The sequence below is a fragment of the Leucoraja erinacea genome, chromosome 15 (assembly GCF_028641065.1).
Source record: "Leucoraja erinacea ecotype New England chromosome 15, Leri_hhj_1, whole genome shotgun sequence".
In the NCBI taxonomy this organism is placed as follows: Eukaryota; Metazoa; Chordata; class Chondrichthyes; order Rajiformes; family Rajidae; genus Leucoraja; species Leucoraja erinaceus.
Genome location: NC_073391.1, coordinates 3368688 through 3392906, shown reverse-complemented (window position 1 = coordinate 3392906; position 24219 = coordinate 3368688). Strand labels below are relative to the sequence as shown.

Sequence of the window (24219 nt, the reverse complement as noted above, 5' to 3'; positions counted from 1 at the left end):
GCACCTACATCAGGACAAGCTACGACAAGCCCACAGTCGCCGAAAGGTTTTGAACATTTCAAAATCCAGCAGCGACCTGAAAAACGTCTCGACTCTTTTGGCGACTTGAGGAAACAACTCACGACCACACAGGCGTCACACCGCGACCATGTGGCAACAGCCTAGTCGCATGTGCTCACAGAAAAAATAGCCTAAGTGGGACAGGTCCTTAAGACTACTCTAAGCACTGGTAGAATGCAGCCAAGGAACTCTTCATGAGAAAAAGCAAACGCGTGATCAATACTTTGACTGCAGAACATTTCTTGCAAGCTGCAGCTTTGACGAGGCAGCTCAGAAATGTTCTCACTGTCAGACAGATGACCTGCTGATAGGCACAAAAAGCTGGAGTAACTCAGCGGGACAGGAAGCTCTCTGGAGAGAAGGAATAAGGATAAGGAATAAGGATTTTCTTAAGGATAAAGGGGAAATCCTTTAAAACTGAGATGAGAAGAACTTTTTTCACGCAGAGAGTGGTGAATCTCTGGAACTCTCTGCCACAGAGGGTAGTTGAGGCCAGTTCATTGGCTATATTTAAGAGGGAGTTAGATGTGGCCCTTGTGGCTAAGGGGATCAGGGGGTATGGAGAGAAGGCAGGTATGGGATACTGAGTTGGATGATCAGCCATGATCATATTGAAGGGCCGAATGGCCTACTCCTGCACCTAATTTCTATGTTTCTATGAATGGATGATGTTTCGGGTCTAGACCCAAAGATGACCCATTGTGCTAGTGTGTATGACAGCATGGTCATGCGCAGTACAGAACTTCCTGCCCACCAGCTCAGAGGTATTAGATAAAAGCACGAGCGGAAAGGTCGAGAGCCATTGACCCAGGGGGAGCCAACAAGCTCTACCTACTCCTTTGAAATGAGATAATCTCCTACAAGTGAAAGCTTAGTGGCTAAATTGTACTTGGCTATGGGACTGGATGGGCCTAGACTTGGCGAAAGTGTACATCACTCGATTTCTAGCTTAAAGCATATCAAATCCCACTCGGAAGAGCTTCATCCTCATCTATAATCAGAAGACGGAGGGGCCAAAAAGTAAGAAAAAAAATCAAATTGCTATCCCATTGTTGACTGTTGATTGCAAGATTTGGTCTATGGCCATCGCCTATCAAGTATAACCATATAACCATATAACAATTACAGCACGGAAACAGGCCATCTCGGCCCTACAAGTCCGTGTCGAACAACTTTTTTCCCCTTAGTCCCACCTGCCTGCACTCATACCATAACCCTCCATTCCCTTCTCATCCATATGCCTATCCAATTTATTTTAAAATGATACCAATGAACCTGCCTCCACCACTTCCACTGGAAGCTCATTCCACACCGCTACCACTCTCTGAGTAAAGAAGTTCCCCCTCATATTACCCCTAAACTTCTGTCCCTTAATTCTGAAGTCATGTCCTCTTGTTAACCATATAACCAAATAACAATTACAGCACGGAAACAGGCCATCTCGGCCCTACAAGTCCGTGCCGAACAACTTTTTTCCCCTTAGTCCCACCTGCCTGCACTCATACCATAACCCTCCATTCCCTTCTCATCCATATGCCTATCCAATTTATTTTTAAATGATACCAATGAACCTGCCTCCACCACTTCCACTGGAAGCTCATTCCACACCGCTACCACTCTCCGGGAGTAAAGAAGTTCCCCCTCATATTACCCCTAAACTTCTGTCCCTTAATTCTGAAGTCATGTCCTCTTGTTTGAATCTTCCCTATTCTCAAAGGGAAAAGCTTGTCCACATCAACTCTGTCTATCCCTCTCATCATTTTAAAAGACCTCTATCAAGTCCCCCCTTAACCTTCTGCGCTCCAGAGAATAAAGACCTAATTTATTCAACCTATCTCTGTAACTTAGTTGTTGAAACCCAGGCAACATTCTAGTAAATCTCCTCTGTACTCTCTCTATTTTGTTGACAAAATACAGACTTCATCAGCAAGTGCACAAAGGCATGCATACCAGAGCCAACAATACACACGTGCATCCCAATCAGAAACCACGGATGAATTGCAGTCAGGTGAACTCCAAGCGACTTCATTCAAGTCAAACAACCCTGAGTAGCACAAGAAATCCATTTGCAAGGATGTCGAGGGAATTCCAGACCAAAAACCGTGGCAATAACATAAGCACCAGTGGACCGTGCCAAGGCTTGCACAAAGGGCTACAAAGCTAGGACGACGTCGGGCAGTAACACCGGCAACAAAATGTCCCCCCAGATAAGCTCAATTAATTCTATGTTTACCTTGAAGCGATGGTCAGAGGAAGGACGTCACATGTTAGTCTCGACTGCACCTATGTCAACGATGTAAGATTAGCCTCCTTTGAGAGAATCATCGAGAGCACCAGGCCTGGATAGAGACCCTATCCTTAGGGTCTGCATGGACAAGCTGGCAGAACTATTCATAGACATCTTTAACTTCTCACTATTCGATTCTGTGATTCCCACTTGCTTGAAGACGACCGCCATCATCTTGGTGCCAAAGAAACGCAAGGTCTTCATGACTCCAGTGACTCTACCGTCCGTCATCATGAGGTGCTTTGAGAGACTGGTGATGTGGTCCAGCCTCCCAGCCTGCCTTGATCTTCTGCAGTTTGCCTACCATTGCAAGAGGTCCACAGCAGACAACATCTCCCTGACTCAATCGTCTCAACCTAGCTCAAATAGAAACAAAATGCTGGAGTTACTCAGCGGGGCAGGCAGCATCTCTGAAGAGATGGAGTGGGTGATGTTTCGGGTCGATTTGAAACGTCAGCCACTCCTTCTCTCCAGAGACGCTGCCTGTCCCGCTGAGTCACCCCAGCATTTTGTTTCTATTTTCAATTTAAACCAGCATCTGCAGTTCCTTTCTACCCAACCTACCTCAATGCAGATACTGGACTTTTTCTCTGGAACTGTCAAGCTAAAATTCTGCAAAACTACATCCTGCCCTCTGGCATTTTTCGCTTTGCTCTGGTTGAAAGTGTTCCCATCTGATTTGATTGTGTTCACATTTAGTATTATCTGATTAGACCGGATGGCATGTAAACAAAAGCTTTTCATTGTATCTTGACACAGGTGACAACGATAAACCTCTGACGATGCAAGGGATCTACCCAGACCAACTCATCTTAAATGAGAGAATTGATTTGACTGCATAAAAACATGATGCACACATGCACCTTAGTGAGTTTTGGGGAGTGAATCTCAAATTGGATACAATTGCTTCACACAGATAGATATCAGCCATGCTGCCCCAATTAAGGGGCCAGGAATTTGCCCCATCAAATCTAGAGTCAGGTAAAGGGCATCCATCACCACGACGTGCCCTTACTCTCGTCTTGTTTGTGCACTAGGTTGAGCCTTTTGCCGACTCCAACAGAAGGACAAGGCAGAAGATGAGTGGTGACCCCAGGCAGCCTTCCTGCTCATGGATAATGTCACCACTTCTGCTTGGATCCATTTCAGCCTGCAGATTGAACAGCACGCGCTCAGTCTGAACTGGCCATTGCTCACAACAATAGTGCTCTGTAGCAACTGGTCTAACTATTTATCTGTCTGAAGAAGGGTCTCGACCCAAAACGTCACCCATTCCTTCTCTCCAGAGATGCCGCCTGTCCCGTCGAGTTACTCCAGCATTTTGTTTCCTTCTTTGATTCCAACCAGCATCTGCAGTTCCTACCGACACAAACTTTATCTGTTCCCTTCGATGTTAGATCCGATCACCCTTCAGGATCTGAGCAGTGGGACTGTGTGGCAAGGTTTGGTGGAAGTAGATTGCCGAATCTGCAGCAGAAGTTGGGAAATTTGGGATTGGCATTCTTGGTGGTGGGCAAGAACCGGTTCATCAGGCGAGAGGCATTCGTAATTGCCCTACACGGCTCATATCCCACTCCAGCAGCCACTCGTGCCATCTTCCACTTCATCTCCAGCACTAAAGTGGATTATATCTGTTTGTGATAATCTACAGTTGCACAAAGAGAACAAATATGCTTATCGTAACCTTCATCCTGACAACTTCCTTTGCCCGCTGCAATGTAGAAGCATTGCCGTGGAGAAACACCTTGAATCACAAGTCAATCTGGCAGCGGGCCACACACAATGTCCTACAGACCTCGTGAGAAAATAATATGAGGAATTATTCCGTGGGCAGATTGCCAAATTCCATTGGCAGAATGCCCCCATCGTTAAAACTCTCCAACACCAGGAACTCTATGGGCTGTTTGAGCAAAGCAACTTTCCTGTCAAATCCTTCCTGCACGGCCATAGTCTCAACCCCACTGCAGTGAGACGTGGGCGAGGTGTGGGCAGGACATTTATCCACCTCCTTGAGTTTGCCAGGGTGTGGAAAGGAGGTAGTCATTCTTGTTTGGGCTTGCCCCGCGTTATACAACTATTTAGGAAACACACAAAGTAAACTGAATGAGAGACGTGCTTTTGTCTGTCTGGAAACTTGGTCTATCAGTATCAGACGTCCACAAGTCAATATCACCAATGGCATGTCTCAAGGTGCAGCAGAAGATGCTGAGAGATGCACAGTCTTGGTGCAGGAACCGCAAATGCACCTTGGGCAGAATAACAATCTTCCCTACAGTCATTTATCAGTACTCCACACCCAGGCAGTTATAAGGAAAGCCAATCTCATTACACAGGATCCCACCCACCCACCGCCTGCACAAGTCTTTCCAACTTCTGCCATCAGGCCGCCGATATAAAGTCCCCCTATCCAAGAAAAACATCCACAAAAACTCATTCATACCCATTGCCATAAACAGCTTAAATAAAAAAATGAACAATGGACAAATTAACCCTGACGCATTGTCACTTTACACGTATCCACAACTTTTATCTTGTCTATTTTTACAGTTTTTAATCTTTATATTTGCATTTAAGATCGATACACACTGTGTGTGCTCACAGAAATCTGTGTTGTATGACTGCTTATCAGTACATTGTCCTGTCTGTATGTTGAGCCACGTCAAAGAAGATTTTCTGTTACGGCAGACAATAAAGTTTTCTGAATCCGAATCTGAATCTGATTCAGGCTAATAAACACTACAACCAATAAGCTCAAAACTACATAGACTTGGGGGCATTGGTTTAGTCTTTTGCAACATTATTGGTTTTTAATGTGCTTACATCTGTGTGTGTGAGTGTGTGAGTGTGTGAGTGTGTGTGAGTGTGTGAGCGTCTGTCTGTGTGTGTCTGTGTATGTGTACACTGCACATTTTCTCTTGTGTATTATATTGTTTACAGTGTACTATGTTTACATATTCTGTTGTGCTGCAGCAAGTAAGAATATCATTGTTCTATCTGGGGCACATGGCAATAAAACACTCTTGACGTGATCCTGTTGCCACTGGACATTGAAGGGCTGACCCCTATTTATTGCATCAGTGAAGTATTTGAGTGTGCTCACTGATTAGTGCATTGATATATCGCAAGAGCAGGTATTGAATTGCTTCCCAAAGCACAGTGGAGGCAATAATAATAATAATAAATTTTATTCATGGGCGCCTTTCAAGAGTCTCAAGGACACCTTACAAAAATTTAGCAGGTAGAGGAAAAACATGTAAGGGGAATGAAATAAATAGTAGAGACATGACTAGTACACGAAGTAAAGACAGAATTCAATTCAAAACACAAGATGGGGCAATTAATGCACAGATGAAAAGGGAGGGGGACGTGGGGCTAAGGATAGGCAGTGGTGAACAGATGGGTCTTGAGGCGGGACTGGAAGATGGTGAGGGACACGGAATTGCGGATCAGTTGGTGGAGGGAGTTCCAGAGCCAGGGAGCTGCCCTGGAGAAGGCTCTGTCCCCAAAACTGCAGAGGTTGGACTTGTGGATGGAGAGGAGACCGGCTGATGTGGATCTGAGGGACCGTGAGGGTTGGTAGGGGGAGAGGAGGTCAGTGAGATGGGGGGGGGGGGGGGGGGGGGGGGGGGGGGGGGGCAGATGGTGGAGGGCTTTGTAGGTGAGGATGAAGATTTTGTAGGTGATCCGGTGGGAGATGGGAAGCCAGTGAAGTTGTTTGAAGACTGGAGTGATGTGATGCCAGGATTTGGTGTGGGTGATGAGTCGGGCGGCTGCGTTCTGGACCAGTTGGAGTCGGTTGATGTAGGTGGAGCTGATGCCAAGGAGAAGTGAGTTGCAATAGTCCAGTCGGGAGGAGAAGAAGGCACGGATGAGTCTTTCAGCAGCGGGAGGTGTGAGAGAGGGTCTGAGTTTGGCGATGTTGCGGAGATGAAAGAAGGAGGTTTTAATGACATGGCCTTGTGTTTACTGTACACAAATAAAGCACGTTTGAAAAAAATATTTTCCCCCAGTTTGTACCTTCTCAAAGATTTAAGCAGTCATGATTAATAAATAGTACACGGGCATTATATTTTTTAAATTATCAATGGTTGTGTTTAAACAAGACAACTGAGTGAAGCTTCACTCCCTCTGCACTCTTTCACAGGGTGGAAAATAAAAGTATCAACAGATGTTGGCGTGAAAGCACTAGCCACTGGTTGGTGCGTCAAAACTGTCAAATCTGGCACAGCAAGATCAATTAGCAAAATGGAGCGACATTAATGAGACAATTACATTTAAATCATGGCAAAAAAAAATAACACGTTCTAAAGATCAAATGACACCATGCAGATTGCATGCCTGATTTGCCGATACAATCAGATTTAAATGTATTTGACGATAAGCACAAAAAGCTGGAGTAACTCAGCGGGTTTAAATCAAAGAAGATGATTTAAGGTCTCGACCCGAAAACGTCACACATTCCTTTTCTCCAGAGATGCTGTCTAACCCGCTGTTACTGCAGCTCTTTGCGTCTATCTTCAGTTTAAACCAGCATCTGCAGCTCCTTCCAACACATTCAATATATTTGACTTTAGAATCCCTTGCTTTCTCTCTCCATCTCCTTCCCCTTCCCAGTTCTCCCACTCGCTTTACTGTCTCCGCCTACATTCTATCTTTGTCCCGCCCCCTCCCCTGACATCAGTCTGAAGAAGGTTCTCGACCTGAAACGTCGCCCATTCCTTCTCCCCAGGGATGCTGCCTGTCCCGTTGAGTTACTCCAGCATTTTGTGTCCACCGTTGATTTAAACCAGCATCTGCAGTTGTTTCTTACTGACTTTAGAATGAAAGTTTGACAAAAACATTAGAAATTATGACACTGGATATTTCGAAACTGAAAACATGCCAGTGAAGTCAAAACTCATTTGTCCACATTAATTGAAAGCACAAATTCCAGATGAAAGGACATTTGACACCCTGTTTGCATGAGAGCCTATTTGCACGATCACTGCCATAGAGCAGGGTAACAGACCCTTCAGCCCAACTTGGCCCATCTACATTAGTGCCAGCTGCCTGCATTTGGCCCATATCTCTCTAAACCTTTCCTATCAATGTACTTGTCCAAATATATTTTAAATAATGTTATAGTACCTGCCTTAACAATCTCCTCTGGCAGCTTGTTCCATATACCCACCGCCATCTATTAAATATTTCCCCTCTCACCTTAAATCTCTGTCCTCGATTCTCCTACTCCGGGTAAAAGACTATGCATCCACTTTATCTATTCTCCTCTTTATTTTATTACTAAAAAACATATTTATCACCCAAACCAGTTTCCAGAATTGTTTTTAAGAAGGAACTGCAGATGCTGGAAAATCGAAGGTACACAAAAATGCTGGAGAAACTCAGCGGGTGCAGCAGCATCTATAATAATAATAATAAATTTTATTTATGGGCGCCTTTCAAGAGTCTCAAGGACACCTTACAAAAATTTAGTAAGTAGAGGAAAAACATGTAAGGGGAATGAAGTAAATAGTAGAGACATGACTAGTACACAAAGTAAAGACAGAATTCAATTCAAAACACAATATGAGGCAATTAATGCACAGATGAAAAGGGAGGGGGACGTGGGGCTAAGGATAGGCAGAGATGAAGAGATGGGTCTTGAGGCGGGACTGGAACATGGTGAAGGACACGGAATTGCAGATCAGTTGGGGGAGGGAGTTCCAGAGCCTGGGAGCTGCCCTGGAGAAGGCTCTGTCCCCAAAACTGCAGAGGTTGAACTTGTGGATGGAGAGGAGACCGGCTGATGTGGATCTGAGGGACCGTGAGGGTTGGTAGGGGGAGAGGAGGTCAGTGAGATATGGGGGGGGGGGCAGATGGTGGAGGGCTTTGTAGGTGAGGATCAAGATTTTGTAGGTGATCCGGTGGGAGATGGGAAGCCAGTGAAGTTGTTTGAGGACTGGAGTGATGTGATGCCAGGATTTGGTGTGGGTGATGAGTCGGGCGGCTGCGTTCTGGACCAGTTGGAGTCGGTTGATGTAGGTGGAGCTGATGCCAAGGAGAAGTGAGTTGCAATAGTCCAATCGGGAGGAGAAGAAGGCATGGATGAGTCTTTCAGCAGCGGGAGGTGTGAGAGAGGGTCTGAGTTTGGCGATGTTGCGGAGATGAAAGAAGGAGGTTTTAATGACATGGCATTCCTTCGCTCCATAGATGCTGCTGCACCCGCTGAGTTTCTCCAGCATTTTTTTGTGTACCTTCCAGAATTGTTTGTTAAGTTAAAATTATATATATAATCAAAGACAATTTCCACTTTGTAACAGACAGCAAGGAACTATGTGGCTATTCTTTTTATGAAGCATAAATTATATTTTGTTCACCTTATTTATAACTTCCTTGTTGAAGCAAGATTATTGCACAGGTACAAGTGGATCAAATATTGAAGCACGTAAAGAGGTTTAAGAAACCAGAACTCTTACAAAAACAATGAAGACTCACCCCCTTCATCAGAGTCTTGTGCAGCAGAATCATCAAGTGCAGATGAGTTAGGTGGTCCGGCTCCAGCCGGTGGTTCATAAGAGGCTACCAGGCTTATTTGTCCCTTTAAGAGCAAAAAAAAAAAAAAAAAAAAAAAAAAAAATTATCCACATGATATTTTTTAAAATGCAGCATCAGTTCATTCTTTCATCTGCTGGAAACTGCCTTCCGGGGCTCAACAGCTGGCAGAGAGAGAGGGAACTACAACAAACTCACCAGACCTGACTAATAGTCACACCAGAAGTAGGCCCTGCGTTAGGGTGAGGAACAGGCAACTAAAGGAATGGCTGGAAAAGGCTGGACATGCAGGGTTTGGCTTATTTGCTTCTCAAGTCGATTTTCTACAGATGTTTACTGAGTAGGTTTCAACAATGGGTTCCTGGACCTGGAGTCTGAACATTCACCTCAGGCAGTGCACATAGCCTGACCCTGGCATCAATGAGACCCTCAAAAAAGTCTGAAGAAGGGTCTCAACCCGAAACGTCGCCCATTCCTTCTCTCCATAGATGCTGCCTCACCCATTGAGTTTCACCAGCAATTTTTGTCTGCCTCCAATTTTTCCAGCATCTGCAGTTTTTTCTTAAAATTCATCATTGGAATGGGTGTCAAGGGTGAAGGGGAGATGGCAGAAAAATGGGATTAGGAGGCTGAGATCAGCCATGATTGAATGGCGCAGTGGACTTGATGGGCCGAATGGGCTAATTCTACTACTATAGCTTGTGATTTCCCAGGTGCACCATTTTCAATGCAAACTAACATTGTCACTCCACCCCCACCTGTTCTCAATAGAGGCAACACTGTTGTGCCCGTCAGGCATCTTCCCTGCCCTCCATTCAAGGACAAAACTGCACTCTATATAAAAGTACAAGGGTCTAAATTACATTTGAGCTCCTATTTATTTTGATTACAGGTAAAGAACAATGCATATTCAGAGTATGATGAAATACTAATGCATTAATGCATGCACATGGGTTATTCTGTCCTGCTGAAATCCCGATATGACTGCGTAGGTTCTCTGGATGCTTTCAAGAGAGAGTTAGATAGGGCTCTTAAAGATAGCGGAGTCAGGGGATGTGGGGAGAAGGCAGGAACGGGGTACTAATTGTGGATGATCACATTGAATGGCAGTGCTGGCTCGAAGGGCCGAATGGCCTACTCCTGCACCTACTGTCTATTGTCCACATTGACGGAGAGCACCCTGTTGGTGGTAGTGGCCTGAAGAGACCACTGTGCCCATGGACTACAACATGAGCCGCTACAACAGCCCATCAACCTGACCATGAAACAGCCGGTATAGAAGGGCTCGCTGGTGCAGACCGGAGGCATCAGCGCTGAGTTTTAAAGTGAAACGACACAAAGTGCTGGAATAAGTCAAGCAGACAGAATCAGCCTGAAGAAGGGTCCTGACGTCACCTATTCATGTTCTCCGTTAGAACGAGGGTTTGCTGTACACGCAATAACTCTGTGCTCCAGCAAGTGGCTCCTTACTGCTGCACAACCAAGTGTACACAAAACGGTCAGCGTGGCTTTAAATCACTGCCTCGCAACTATTTTAAATGATGATATGATTGAATCAATTGCATTTGCCAAAAAAAACATGAGACTGCCTTTTAAAATTCCTTTCATAGCGAGTTAAAAAGAAAAAAAAGTATGAATTTTCAATAAAATCAACCATTGCAAATAATGTTTCAATGTAATAATCAATTAAATGGCAATTCAATAAAATTTGTGCTTCTGTGGCATGTAACGGAGATTACAAAAGGCTCATTGAATTGTTATTCGGCACGGACTAGAAGGGCCGAGATGGCCTGTTTCCGTGCTGTAATTGGTTATATGGTTACCCCTCCTTTGCTCAAGGGAAGCAGAATCTAATGCATTTGCAACAGGCAAATTGAGATTTCACTTCCAAGAAGTCAAGTCAAGTTTATTCGTCACATACACATACGAGATGTGCAGTGAAATGAAAAGTGGCAATGCTCGCGGACTTTGTGCCACCAGTTTCGTTTAGAAATACAGTGGAGAAACAAGCCCTTCGGCCCACCAGCTTACCAGTGACCACCCTGTACACTAGCACTATCCTATACACTAGGGATAATTTAGAGAGACCAATTAACCTACAAACCTGCACATCTTGGGTGTGGGAGGAAATCCGAGCACCCAGAGAAAACCCACTTGGTCACAGGGAGAATGGACAAACTCTGTACAGACAGCACCCGCAGTCAAGGTTCAACCCGCGCCTCTGATCTAAGGCAGCTATTCGACCGCTGTGCCACCCAAAATATTTATACATTTCAAAATAGTTAGCGTACAAAGTCACAGACTGGAACTAAAGAATAGAAAAAGGCAGATTATGATGTAGATTTGAAATTATCATGTTTAATAGAGTACATTCTCATTCACCACCATCTAGCCTCATCATTTTAAGTGTAAGTAACAAAGTCTTGTTCAGCTGGATTGAGTGTCTCAATTTTGGGGTGTGGTACCCCGAACTCTACTGTTGTGGGATACAATTACACATTAACAGCCTTGTCTTTACAACTCATTCACATCTATTAGGCCACTCAAAAATTCATGGCAAAACGGTTCAGTATCCATCGGAGTAATTGTGCAGGAAGGAACTGCAGATGGTGGTTTAAACTAAAGATAGACACAAAGAGCTGGAGTAACTCCGTGGGACGGGCAGCATCTCTGGAGAAAAGTAATAGGTGACGTTTCGGGTTATTCAGACTGCAGCCTTCAGCCAAAAGGGTCTCCAGCTCTTTGTGTCTATCTGAGAAAAACTGGAGGGCATTGCAATAATATTTCCTCAACACTGGGCTTAAAGAAACACACACACGTGGCATATAAAGGGTTAAAATAAAACTACTTGCCCCTGTTGGTTGCTTCTTTTCAGTGAGCAAAGAGATATTCTTCAAAGGTAATGTCTTTTGACCACTTGCTAGATCTCTCAAGGATACCGTTGCAGAACCAATAAACCTAAAAAATGACATGAAGATTATTAAAGGCTACAATGTAACTTCTTAATATTCCAACAATTAAATACACATCATTAACGAGTTTGCAAATGTCACTCGAATGCTCCATTAGTCATGGTTGGTACTATCCAGAGTCAATATTCATTTTCTATAATTAGTGATTTAAAACAAATCATCTTTTAAAAAGAAAGTTAAATCAACAACATGTACTGTGTCATGGCGTGGCCTGGAGTGTGGAACAACAATTACGTAGAATAAGCAACCCAAGAAAAACACAGCAACATCCAAATTGGATGTCAGCATAACATTACTAGGCAGCTTAAAGAGCCTGTCCCACTGTACGAGCTAATTCAAGAGCTCTCCCAATTTAAAAAAAAACTTGTGGTAAACATGTAGCATGTACGTCTGAAGAAGGGTTTCGGCCCGAAACGTTGCCTATTTCCTTCGCTCCATAGATGCTGCTGCACCCGCTGAGTTTCTCCAGCTTTTTTGTGTAACCTTCGATTCTCCAGCATCTGCAGTTCCTTCTTAAACATAGAATGTACGTAGTGGGTACGTCAGTGCTCGGGACGTCTCTTAGCGGCTCGTAACGCTAACGGCAGGTACTCGGGAAATGTGAAGATTTTTCAACATGTTGAAAAATGGCCACGAGAGCCCCGAGTACCTACGAGCGGCTGTTACCGTAATTCTCCGAGTTCGAATCAGGGGAAACTCAGCATTACCCTTGAATTAGCTCATACAGTGGGACAGCCCCTTAAAAGTCCCAACAAAGTTTCAAGTCGTTGTTACTCATTGCAGAACACCTTGTCGGATTTTGGTAATGAATTAAAAAATACTCCTGGTCTGTTGAAGGGAATTAGAGACTAATCCAATTGCTATGGTAAACAGATTTCAGTTCCGTGATACATCACTAAATATTCTGCCACGTATAAATCTAGAGCACAAAAATAACCAAAAGAAAGAGCTAGAACTAAAGAATGAATGAATAAACATTTGAAATTAGTATTAACAATGTACAGCAATAGGGATATTATTATTCACCATTATTTTAGGTGTAAATAATTCAGTTTCACTAAATTGGATTGAGAGTCTGAATCTTGGGATGTCCAAACCCAAACTCGACTGCAATGATCATTCCCAACACAAAACATCCAGAATACTTTGACTTCTTAAAATGGAGTATTAAGCTGCAACTAATGAGCATATCATGATATTGAATCATTCTGATGTCCATGAGATTTCAGTCTCTACTTAAATCATTGGCATTTTCAAATTTTGTTCCATACACAGTTTACAAAGTTGAAACCTGCTCTTCGTTACAGATAAATGTGTAGGAAGGAACTGCAGATGTTCGTTTAACCCAAAGATAGACACAAGATGCTGGAGTAACTCAGTGGGTCAGACAGCATCTCTGGTGTCATGGAATAGGTAGATATTTCGGGTCGAGACCCTTCTCCAGACTGAGGAAGGGTCTCAACCCGAAACGTCCATCTATTCCTTTCCCCCCCCCCAAGGTTCCTGTCTGACGAGCTGAGTTACACCAGCTTTTTGTGGCCGTCTTAGTTACAGATCTGCTTTCTGTGAGAAAGCTTGCAATGAAGTTCACGGGTCACTCAGCTTGATCACACCATCAGTTGTCTGTCACTATATTCCCTGTGGCATCAGGTGGCTTCAAGGGAAATCCTCATTATAGGTAATGCTAGATTCGTGAGAACTTTGTTCAAAGTCAGAAATGGGTGATGTTGCTTTATTGCGAACTGCACATTTTTGAACAAACAGAAAAAAAGACTACAAATTTAATAGAATTGATCAACAATGAATTTGGCCTTAAATATTGAACTTTTCCAGTTTTCAGCCTGGTATATGTTAGGTGTTACTAGTTTAAACAAGTATCCAGTGCAAGACAAACTGTACTAGCTGAGACAATATTTGAAGCTCATCTCGTTTATGGTTCAGAAGTTGCAATATTTTAGGATAAAGAATGCAGAGAAGATTGATGATGTAGTTGGGATTCGAGGGGCCTGAGCTACAGGAAGAGGTTGGGCAGGCTAAGTCTTTATTCCTTCGAGCATGGGTCGGCAACCTTGTTCCGCCAAGGTGCCAGGACATACGTCTGTGAGCGGATGGCGGGCCACATCTATCACGTGTACACATGGATCCCGCCACGGATGGCAGGCATCAAATCAAGTGTTCACATAGATCCCACCCCTTCGAGGATGCCACCCGGAGCACTGAGCTCAAATTTCACACTCACTCGCCCCCGGCCTACTGACAACCCCGATCCCAACAGTGAAGCCCAGACACAGAAGGTGCACGGCCGTGCCGGCGGTTTTGTGCAGGATGCGGTACGGCCAAATCATTTTCCAGGTACTGCAGGTAGAAAAAAAACCGCTGCAGAATCTCACTCCAGCATTTTTTTTCTACCATTGATTTTTCCAGCATCTGTAGTTCTTTCTTAAACATTCCAGGTACCGGAGATGACGGAAGTCTGCGGGCCGGATGATTCAGAAAAAAAAAAAAAAAAAAAAATGCATGTGGTCCGGATGATTTCAGATTACGGGCCGGATTCGGCCCGCGGGCCGTAGGTCGCTGACCCCTGCCTTAGAGTGTAGGAGGCTGATACACCATCTTATAGGAGGCGTACAAAATATTGAGGGGAATAGATAAAGTAAATACACATAGTTTTCCCCCAGAGAAATCAAAAACTAGAGAGCATTAAGTTTAAAGTTTTATTTTGGCTTTAGTTAATGGTGCAGATCCCACAACCTCACTCTCAATGTGGGAAAAACTAAGGAGATGGTGATCGACTTCAGGAGGGCTGGAAAACAACATCGCACTCCGCTGCATATTGATGGAGCTGCTGTGGAGAGGGTCAGCAGTGTGAAGTTCCTAGGACTCCACCTGGCGGATGACCTGACCTCTACGACCAACACCACAGCAGTGGTCAAAAGAGCTCAGCAGCGGCTCCACCCTCTCCGGAGACTAAGGAAAGCAGGTCTCCCTACTGCTCATCTAAGGACCTTCTACAGGGGCACCATCGAGAGTATACTGGCCTACGGCATCACTTCCTGGTTTGGGAGCTGCAAGGCTTATGAACAAAATCAACTCAACAGGATAGTGAAGACCGCCAGTAGGATCATTGGTGCCCCACTCCCTTTCCAGTTGGAGATCTACAAGAAGCGGAGCATCAGTAGAACCATCTCCATCATCAAGGACCCCTATCATCCATCACATCACATCTTCTCCATTCTGCCATCTGGGAGGAGGTACAGGAGCATCAGCTGCAAAACCAGCAGGATGATCCACAGCTTCTTCCCACAGGCAATAAGACTGATTAACGGACAGTTAGGCACCTGTCAAAGTAAAGCCACTATCGGTCGGAATGTCTGTTTTTATTCTATTGTAAATTTTAGGCCTACTTTCTGTTTTTAGACGTGGTCATTTTAATTTGTTTTTAAAGCTCTATGTATTTATCCTTTTTTACTAACTACACTGAATGGAAACTGATCAAGCAATGTTTTTTCGTTTCCTCTGTGCAATGCAAGTACTCAGTGAAAATGATATTAAAGAAATACTGAATACTGGATACTGAATACTAAGAGATTTAGCATGGAAACAGGCCCTTTGGCCCACCGAGTCCACGCCGACCAGCGATTCCCGCCCATTAACACTATCCTACAATAGGGATAATGTTTTACATGTAAACCAAGCCAATTAACCCACAAACCTGAACATCTTTGGAGTGTGGGAGGAAACCAAAGTTGTCGGAGAAAATCCAAGCAGGTCACGGGGAGAACGTACAAACTCCGTACAGACAGCACCCGTAGCCAGTCTCTGGTACTGCAAGTTTTCTAAAAGGCCTGTCCCACTGTACGAGGTAATTCAAGAGCTCTCCCGAGTTTAAAAAAACCTCAAACTCGTGGTAAGTACGTAGAATGTAAATAGCGGGTACGTCGGAGCTCGTGGATGTCTCGTAGCGGCTCGTAACGCTAACGGCAGGTACTCGGGAAATGCGGTAACTCGTGAAGTTTTTTCAGCAATGTGAAAAATGTCCACGAGAGCCCCGAGTACCTACCAACGGCTATTATCGTAATTCTCCAAGTTCGAATCAGGGGAAACTCGGGAGAACTCTTGAATTACCTCATACAATGGGACAGGCCCTTAAGGCAGCACCTCTACCGATGCTCCACCCGAGGTGAGGGGAAAGGTTTAATAGGAACCAGAGGGGTAACTTTTTCCACAAAGGCTTAGGGTATATGGAATTGGCTCAGAGGAAGTAGTTGAGACAGGTAAATAACAATATTTAAAAGACATCAGGATGGGTACATAGTTAGGACATTTTGAGAGGGATTTGGGTCAAATGCCGGCAAATTGGGCAAGCTTGGATGGAAGATCTTGGTTGGCATGAATGCCTTGGGTCGAGGAGGCTGATTCCATGCTATGATTCTACATTCTTTCGCCCAGAATTGGAATTCCACAGATTCACCCAGAATCTGTGGAATTCTCTGCCTCAGAAGGCAGTGGAGGCCAATTCTCTGGATGCTTTCAAGAGAGAGTTAGATAGAGTTCCTAAAGATAGCAGAGTCAAGGGTAATGGGGAGAAGGCAGGAACGGGTTATTGATTGTGGATGATCAGCCATGATCACAATAAATGGTAGTACTGGCTCGAAGGGCCGAATAGAAACATAGAAATTAGGTGCAGGAGTACGCCATTCGGCCCTTCGAGCCTGCACCGCCATTCAATATGATCATGGCTGATCATCCAACTCAGTATCCCGTACCTGCCTTCTCTCCATACCCCCTGATCCCCTTAGCCACAAGGGCCACATCTAACTCCCTCTTAAATATAGCCAATGAACTGGCCTCAACTACCCTCTGTGGCAGAGAGTTCCAGAGATTCACCACTCTCTGTGTGAAAAAAGTTCTTCTCATCTCGGTTTTTAAAGGATTTCCCCTTTATCCTTAAGCTGTGACCACTTGTCCTGGACTTCCCTAACATCGGGAACAATCTTCCTGCATCTAGCCTGTCCAACCCCTTAAGAATTTTGTAAGTTTCTATAAGATCCCCTCTCAATCTTCTAAATTCTAGAGAGTATAAACCAAGTCTATCCAGTCTTTCTTCATAAGACAGTCCTGACATCCCAGGAATCAGTCTGGTGAACCGTCTCTGCACTCCCTCTATGGCAATAAACCTACTGTTGGCCTACTGAATGGCCTACTCCTGCACCTATTGTCTATTCGGTATTCCAACGGCAGATGACAATACTCTCCATAACAAGTCGGTTCTGAATTGCAGGTCTCATTAGTGTTGTTCAGGATTGCAAGGTCACCACTACTCATGCCCAGGCAAGAAAGAGATCTTATCAAGAGTGCAAGCCACGTCCTTGAAGTAACAAAAACAGACTCATTTACCAGATAAGCAGAACAAACATGCTGCAATGGTAAATTAAAACAGTTTTGCGTTTGTACATGTTTGGAATCCTCACATCTGTCCTCACTCACGGTGGATTCTTCTGCTGTCACCTAATTAATTTTGCACCTCAATCATGAAAAGGCTTCACCAGCAAAGCCAACATGCATTGGCCGTCCCAAACTACTTGTTGCAGGAAATATTTTGGTCGCTGTAAAGATACTCCCACCATGTTGTCCAGTTGGTTGCTGCAGAATTTGGGTCAGCAATGAAACAAATAAAACTGCTTATACTGAAAATCTAAAACAGGAAGTGCTCAAAATATTCTACTTTTGGCAATCAGGGTAAAATAGATGAAAAATCAAAGCCATAACTGCGGGGGCTTCAAATAGGAAACAAACTAAATGCTGGAAAACGCAAAGCACGGCAGCAGTAGAGTTGCTGGCTTGCAGCACCAGAGACCCAGGGTCAATCCGGACTTTTTGTTCGTTCTCCCCGTGACCTGCGTGGGTTTTCTCCGAGATCATCGGTTTCTTCCCACGCTCCAAAGACGTGCAGGTTTGTAGGTTAATTGGCTTGGTTTAATTGTAAATTGTCCCTAGTGTGTGTAGGATAGTGTTAGTGTGCAGGGGTTGCTGGTCGGTGCAGACTAGGTGGGCCGAAGGGCCCGTTTCCGCGCTGTATCTGTGAACGAAACTAAACATCAGGAACTGGTCAAATGAGAAAGAGTCATTTCGGTCTGCGACCCTTTTTCACAACTGGCTTCATGCCAACTCCTCTGCACCCATTACAGGTATTGTGTTGGTATTGAGTTGTAAGTTATACCTCCTTAAACACAACTTTCATGATTAAACCCATTTTTAGCTTATAAAAGTTAGCTTACAAAAATTATAAACACAGCCCATCCACGCCTCGGCTTCCTGACAAGATTACAGAGATTCAGTATGTCAGAGAGGGTTTTCTTGAACCTCTACAGGTGTACAGTAGAGAGCATATTGACTGGTTGCATCACGGCCTGGTTCAGCAACTTGAATGCCCAGGAGGGAAGAAGACTCTAAAAAGTTGTGAACGCTGCCCAGTCCATCACAGGCTCTGACCTCCCCACCATCGAAGGCATTTACAGGAGTCCCTGCCTCAAAAAGGCAGCCAGCATCATCAGAGACCCACACCACCCTTGTCATCGGGAAGAAGGTACACAAGCCTGAAAACTGTAACGCCCAGGTTCAGGAACAGCTTCTTCCCAACAGCCATTAGGCTGTTAAACTGTAACCTCAAATAAGCTCCAAATAACTACATCAACTTGGGGGCATTGGTTTTGCCTTTTTGCACTATTATTGATTGTTTTTTTTAAATATTTACACACACACACACACTTTTTTTTCTCTCTCGTTTATTATATTGTTTACAATGTACTATGTTTACATATTCTGTTGTGCTGCAGCAAATAAGAATTTTATTGTTCTATCTGGGACAAATGACAGTAAACCACTCTTGACTCTTGATGTAACTTTAATTTTTTTTCATCCTAGGCTATGGACAAGCGAACCCAAAAATGTCAGGTATTTTGTTCACTGGTTTTAAGGTGGAAACCTAGTTGTTAATAAGACTTCCCACTTCTAGTAGCTCTGCATCTTTACCTCTTTACAACTTCAAACTCTGGCCTCAACTGCAGGTTTTCATAAACCAAGTATTCACACGTTTCTGAAATCTTTGGCACAGCATCTGTGCCCAGTTCAGGCATTGCCTTTCGTGCATCACTGCAAGAGCTTAGAAACATTTGAGACCGTAGCATTCTAAACACTAGGTGCTTAGAAACCAAACGTAGACTGGGCGATCGTTTCACTGAACACCTTCACTCAGTCCGCCTGGACCTACCCGATTGCCAATTCCTAATTCCTCTTCCCATTCCCACACTGACCTTTCTGCCCGAGGCCTCCTCCATTGTCAGAGCGAGGCTAAACGCAAATTGGAGGCACGGCATCTCATATTTCGCTTGGGCATCTTACAACCCAGTGGCATGAATTTAATTTCTCTAACTTCAAGAACCAAGAGACACACTTTAAGAATATGGGGTAGGCTATTTAGAACGGAAATTAGGACAATGTTTTTCACTCAGAGTTGTGAATCAGTGGAATTCTCTGCCTCACAGGACAGTGGAGGCTGATTCTCAGAATGCCTTCAAGAGAGAGTTTAGCTCTTAAAGATAGCAGAGTCAATGATATGGGGAGAGGGCGGGAACAGGGTACTGATTGTGGATGATCAGCCATGATCACAGTTAATGGCGGTGCTGGCTCGACGGGCCGAATGGCCTACTCCTGCATCCATTGTCCGTAACGACAGGCCAGATGCCATGAGAGAAAAAGGTTTGTGGGTGTGTGGAGTAGGATAAACCACGAGTGAAGAGTTTTCCATTCCCTAGGGCTAAATAAAGTAAGATTGTTGCTTACCAGAAAATGTTAGAAATACTGGCTTATGAGTGAGCGCAATGAACTGGGTCTAAAACCCAAGGAAATCAGGAACCCAAAAGGACCAGAGCAAGGTCAGGAGAACGTTTCTGCCAGATGTATTTATAGAGAGGTACAGTAGAGGGCCCAGTAACTGAAGAGGAGTTTAAAGCTTTAAAGCCCTGTCCTACGGTGCGAGTTCATTCAAGAGTTCTCCCGTGTTTGCCCTGATTCGAACTCGGAGATTTATGGTAATGGCCGCTCGTCGGTACTCGGGGCTCTCGTGGACATTTTTCAACATGGTGAAAAATCTTCACGAGCCTTCCCGAGTTTACTGCGTTTCCCGAGCATCTGCCGTTAGAGAGACTCCCGAGCTCCGACGTACCCGCTACGTACATTCTACGTTTGATTTTTTTTTTTTTAGACTCGGGAGAGCTCTTGAATGAACTTGTACAGTGGGACAGGGCTTCCAACTCTTTCTAACCCACAAAGAATTCTGACTGAAGTTGCACAAAAAAGATATATATATTTTTAAAGAGATATAGCATGGAAACAGACCCTTCGGCCCAGCGAGTCCACTGCGACCTGCGATCCCTGCGCATTAATAGTATTCTACACACACTAGGGGCAATTTGCACTTATACCAAACCAATTAACCTACAAACCTGTACGTCTTTGGAGTGTGGGAGGAAACCGAAGATCTCAGAGAAAACCCACGCGGTCACAGGGAGGATGTACAAACTCCGTACAGGCAGCACCCGGGTCTCTGGCACTGCAAGGCAACAACTCTACTGCAGCTCCACCGTGCCACCCCATTTTGTTGCACAATTGAAAAATTTGCTGCACGATGTTTCATCATTACATCCCTTGCAGTTCCATAGTCACAAGAAAACTAAAGTCTGATGTAGAATCAAGCTGTCTCATTGACGTTATAGGTTTGTCAAGGTTCAAATAGCAGTTCATCTACTTCTGGAAGCTACCACAATGCAGAAAGCAGACCCAAATACTCATCTAACAGTGAGTGCATTCTACCATCATTTATAATATAGAGGACAACAATGTCTTTTGTCCCATTAAAGACCAGTCATTCTGAAAACCAGTCTAAGAGTCTACCTCCCTACATTTTGACAACTTGTTGCATTATTAACTGCAGAAACCTCAACATTGAAGATCACAGCTGATCTGACCTGCATATTGGATCTGGAGCAGCAGTGTCAGGTCAGGTCGGGGGGAGTTCCCCCCCACCACGGGTACCATGTAATCCTGTGCTCCATGATCGGATAGTCGGCGACTAAACCGTCTCCCCCACCAGGTTTGCCAGGTGAGGAGGGGGCTGTGGACCCCCAGCAGGACCGAAACCAAGACCTGACAAAGGATGGATGAGCTCCTAGCGAGCCAAGGGCCATCCACACTTCAGTAGAAGTTGCGATCACTGTCGTACACAGCATTGTAAGGAATGATGATAAAGCACACACACCAAAATCCTACACTTCCAGCGGTGGAAGTCCGCAGGAACTGGAGGACAGAGATGTGTGGTGCGTCCGTCACCGTTCCTGTTGGAAACCAGCGCCACTGCGTTGCTGATGTTTTCAACAATGATGAATGAATGAATGAAGCACCAATGTCAATAAGCAGGGGCTGCAGATTCAAGGCTGGGCATCCTGTGGCAAGTGATCAAACGCCAGAATCATCAAGGATTTTGCATTGATGTACCAGACATGCCCAGTGCATCATCAATTAACACTGTGTTACCTGGATGAGCACTCCTCCACCAACACCTAGACTGCGGATGTGAAAGGCAGCAAGGTGGCACAGCAGGTAGAGCCACTGCCTCGCAATACCAGAGACCCGGGTTCGATCCCGACCTCGGGTGCCGTCTGTGCGGAGTTTGCACGTTCTCCCTGAGACAGTGTTTGTTTCCTCCGGGTGCTCTGTTTCCTCCCACTCCCAAAGACTTGCTGGTTTGTAGGTTCATCGACCTCTGTAAATTGCCCCTGGTGCAGGCAGTGGATGGGAAAGTGGGATAACATAACTAGTGTGAATGGGTGATCGATGATTAGCATGAGCTCAGTGGGCTGAAGGATTTTCATGTTGTATCTCTAAACTAGAATATCACCCACTACAAATTATCTTGTCCCAGTTCTCTGGGAATAATCCCAAACGCTGGGAAATCTAACCATTCTTCCTTCAACATTTACCTATCGATCTCAGGAGAAACTGCTGAATTAAGGAGCTGTCATTCTGAAGGCCACCAGCAAATACTCATGGGTCCATCTACCTTCCATTTCAAGGCAGCAATGAGTTCAATCAGTAATATTGGCCCATTCAGCAGGTAGTGGATATAATCTGCTGATTTTCTTCTTGTTATTATGGGGCAGCACGGTGGCGCAGCGGTAGAGTTGCTGCCTTACAGCGCCAGAGATCCAGGTTTGATCCTGACTACGCGTGCTGTCCGTATGCAGTTTGTAAGTTCTCCCCATGACCTTCCCAGAGGAGGGAAGAGACTGCAGACCTAAGACTTTTGCCCCATCACAGTGAGGAGGTGCTAGGTGGACTCACTGTGGTGGATGTTAATATGTGTTTATTGTTGTTTTTATTGTATTGTATGTATGACTGCAGACACAAAATTTCGTTCAGACTTCGGTCTGAATGACAATAAAGGCTATCTGTACCTGTAGGACCTGTGTGGGTTTTCTCCAGGTGCTTCGGTTTAACATAGAAACACGAGAAACTCCATCAAATACCTTACCTATATCATCAGGTAGACATAGAAACATAGAAACATAGAAATTAGGTGCAGGAGTAGGCCATTCAGCCCTTCGAGCCTACACCGCCATTCAATATGATCATGGCTGATCATCCAACTCAGTATCCCGTACCTGCCTTCTCTCCATACCCCCTGAATCCCTTAGCCACAAGGGCCACATTCAACTCCCTCTTAAATATAGCCAATGAACTGGCCTCAACTACCCTCTGTGGCAGAGAGTTCCAGAGATTCACCACTCTCTGTGTGAAAAAAGTTCTTCTCATCTCGGTTTTAAAGGATTTCCCCCTTATCCTTAAGCTGTGACCCCTTGTCCTGGACTTCCCTAACATCGGGAACAATCTTCCTGCATCTAGCCTGTCCAACCCCTTAAGAATTTTGTAAGTTTCTATAAGATCCTCTCTCAATCTCCTAAATTCTAGAGAGTATAAACCAAGTCTATCCAGTCTTTCTTCATAAGACAGTCCTGACATCCCAGGAATCAGTCTGGTGAACCGTCTCTGCACTCCCTCTATGGCAATAATGTCCTTCCTCAGATTTCCTCCCACACTTCAAAGATGTATAGGTTTCTAGGTTAATTGGCCGGCGTGGACTCCTATTTCCGCGCTGTATCTCTAAATTAAACACAAGACTGGTTTTCTGCCTTAATTACTTGATGGTCACTATGTGCAAATCCAAATCGTTTACAGGCACCCCTCTACACCACCATCCAGCTCAAATCACCAACCTTTCTTTTGTACCTTCAAGTAAAATGGATGCCATTGGTAACAACCAAATATCAAAATGCAGTCCTTGTGAAATGAGAGCAGTATATTCATGAGGTATAAGTAAGTTTATTGGTCAAGTATTCACATACAAGGAATTTGCCTTGGAGCTCCGCCCACAAGTAACAACATGACATAGTGACAATTACGAATAACTCAGAAAACACTAAACATTAATAATAATAAAACATTAATGATAAAACACCATTGATCAAGCATGTGAACCAACAAAATACCAGATCAAAGGGAGGCTACAGATTTTTGGCTGTTGAGTACAGCAACTACTCGTGGATAAAAACTGGTTTTATGCCTGGCTGTGGCAGCTTTGACAGTCCGGAGTCGCCTTCCAGAGGGAAGTGATTCAAAGAGTCATTCAAAGAGTATGCATTTTAATCAAATAGTTGGTGGCCATCAACAAGTCCTTAAGAACCTTAAAAATGCTCTCAAGTCCTTAAGATTTATATTACACCTACTCTAGACTCGAGGAGCAAGAACATCGAACCCTCTGATAGGCAGGTTACTGCCATGATAGTCAGCACTTGCCATCTATCAGGTCAGAAGGTGAGCAGACTGGCGGAGTTCTGCGTCAGCCCCAAGTTATCCTCTTTGGTGTAAAATCTGGTCCCTCCCTACATTGCTGCAAGCAAGGAACCTCCCAACCTTTGTTCAGTCAGAGGGCATTAAAATTTAATGTGCCAGACTATGTTATTTACAGTACATGTCAGATCAATATAAAAGGGTGGCACGGCGATAGAGTTGCTGCCTTACAGCGCCAGAGACCCGAGTTTGATCCCGACTACTGGTGCTTGTCTGGACCGAGTTCATATGTTCTCCCCGGGACCTGCGTGGGTTTACTCCGGGGCCTCTGGTTTCCTCCCACACTCCCAAGACGTACAGGTTTATAGGTTAATTGGCATGGTTTCATTTTAAATTGTCCCTAGTGTGATTCGGGGACCGCTGGTGGCCGCGACTCGGTGAGCCGAATGCGCCGACTGCACTGTT

General features: G+C 44.7%; 1 protein-coding gene across 1 annotated transcript in view; it reads right to left on the bottom strand.

Annotated features, from left to right (window-relative positions):
* LOC129703906 (myoferlin-like) overlaps positions 1–24219 on the bottom strand; it is a 329673-nt gene that overhangs the window by 248884 nt on the left and 56570 nt on the right. Inside the window, exons 4-5 of the mRNA XM_055646609.1 lie at positions 11731–11836; positions 8822–8924 (exon numbers count right to left, since the gene is read on the bottom strand). Coding sequence (XP_055502584.1) covers positions 8822–8924; positions 11731–11836 — 209 coding nt within the window. The remainder of the gene's footprint in view (positions 1–8821; positions 8925–11730; positions 11837–24219) is intronic.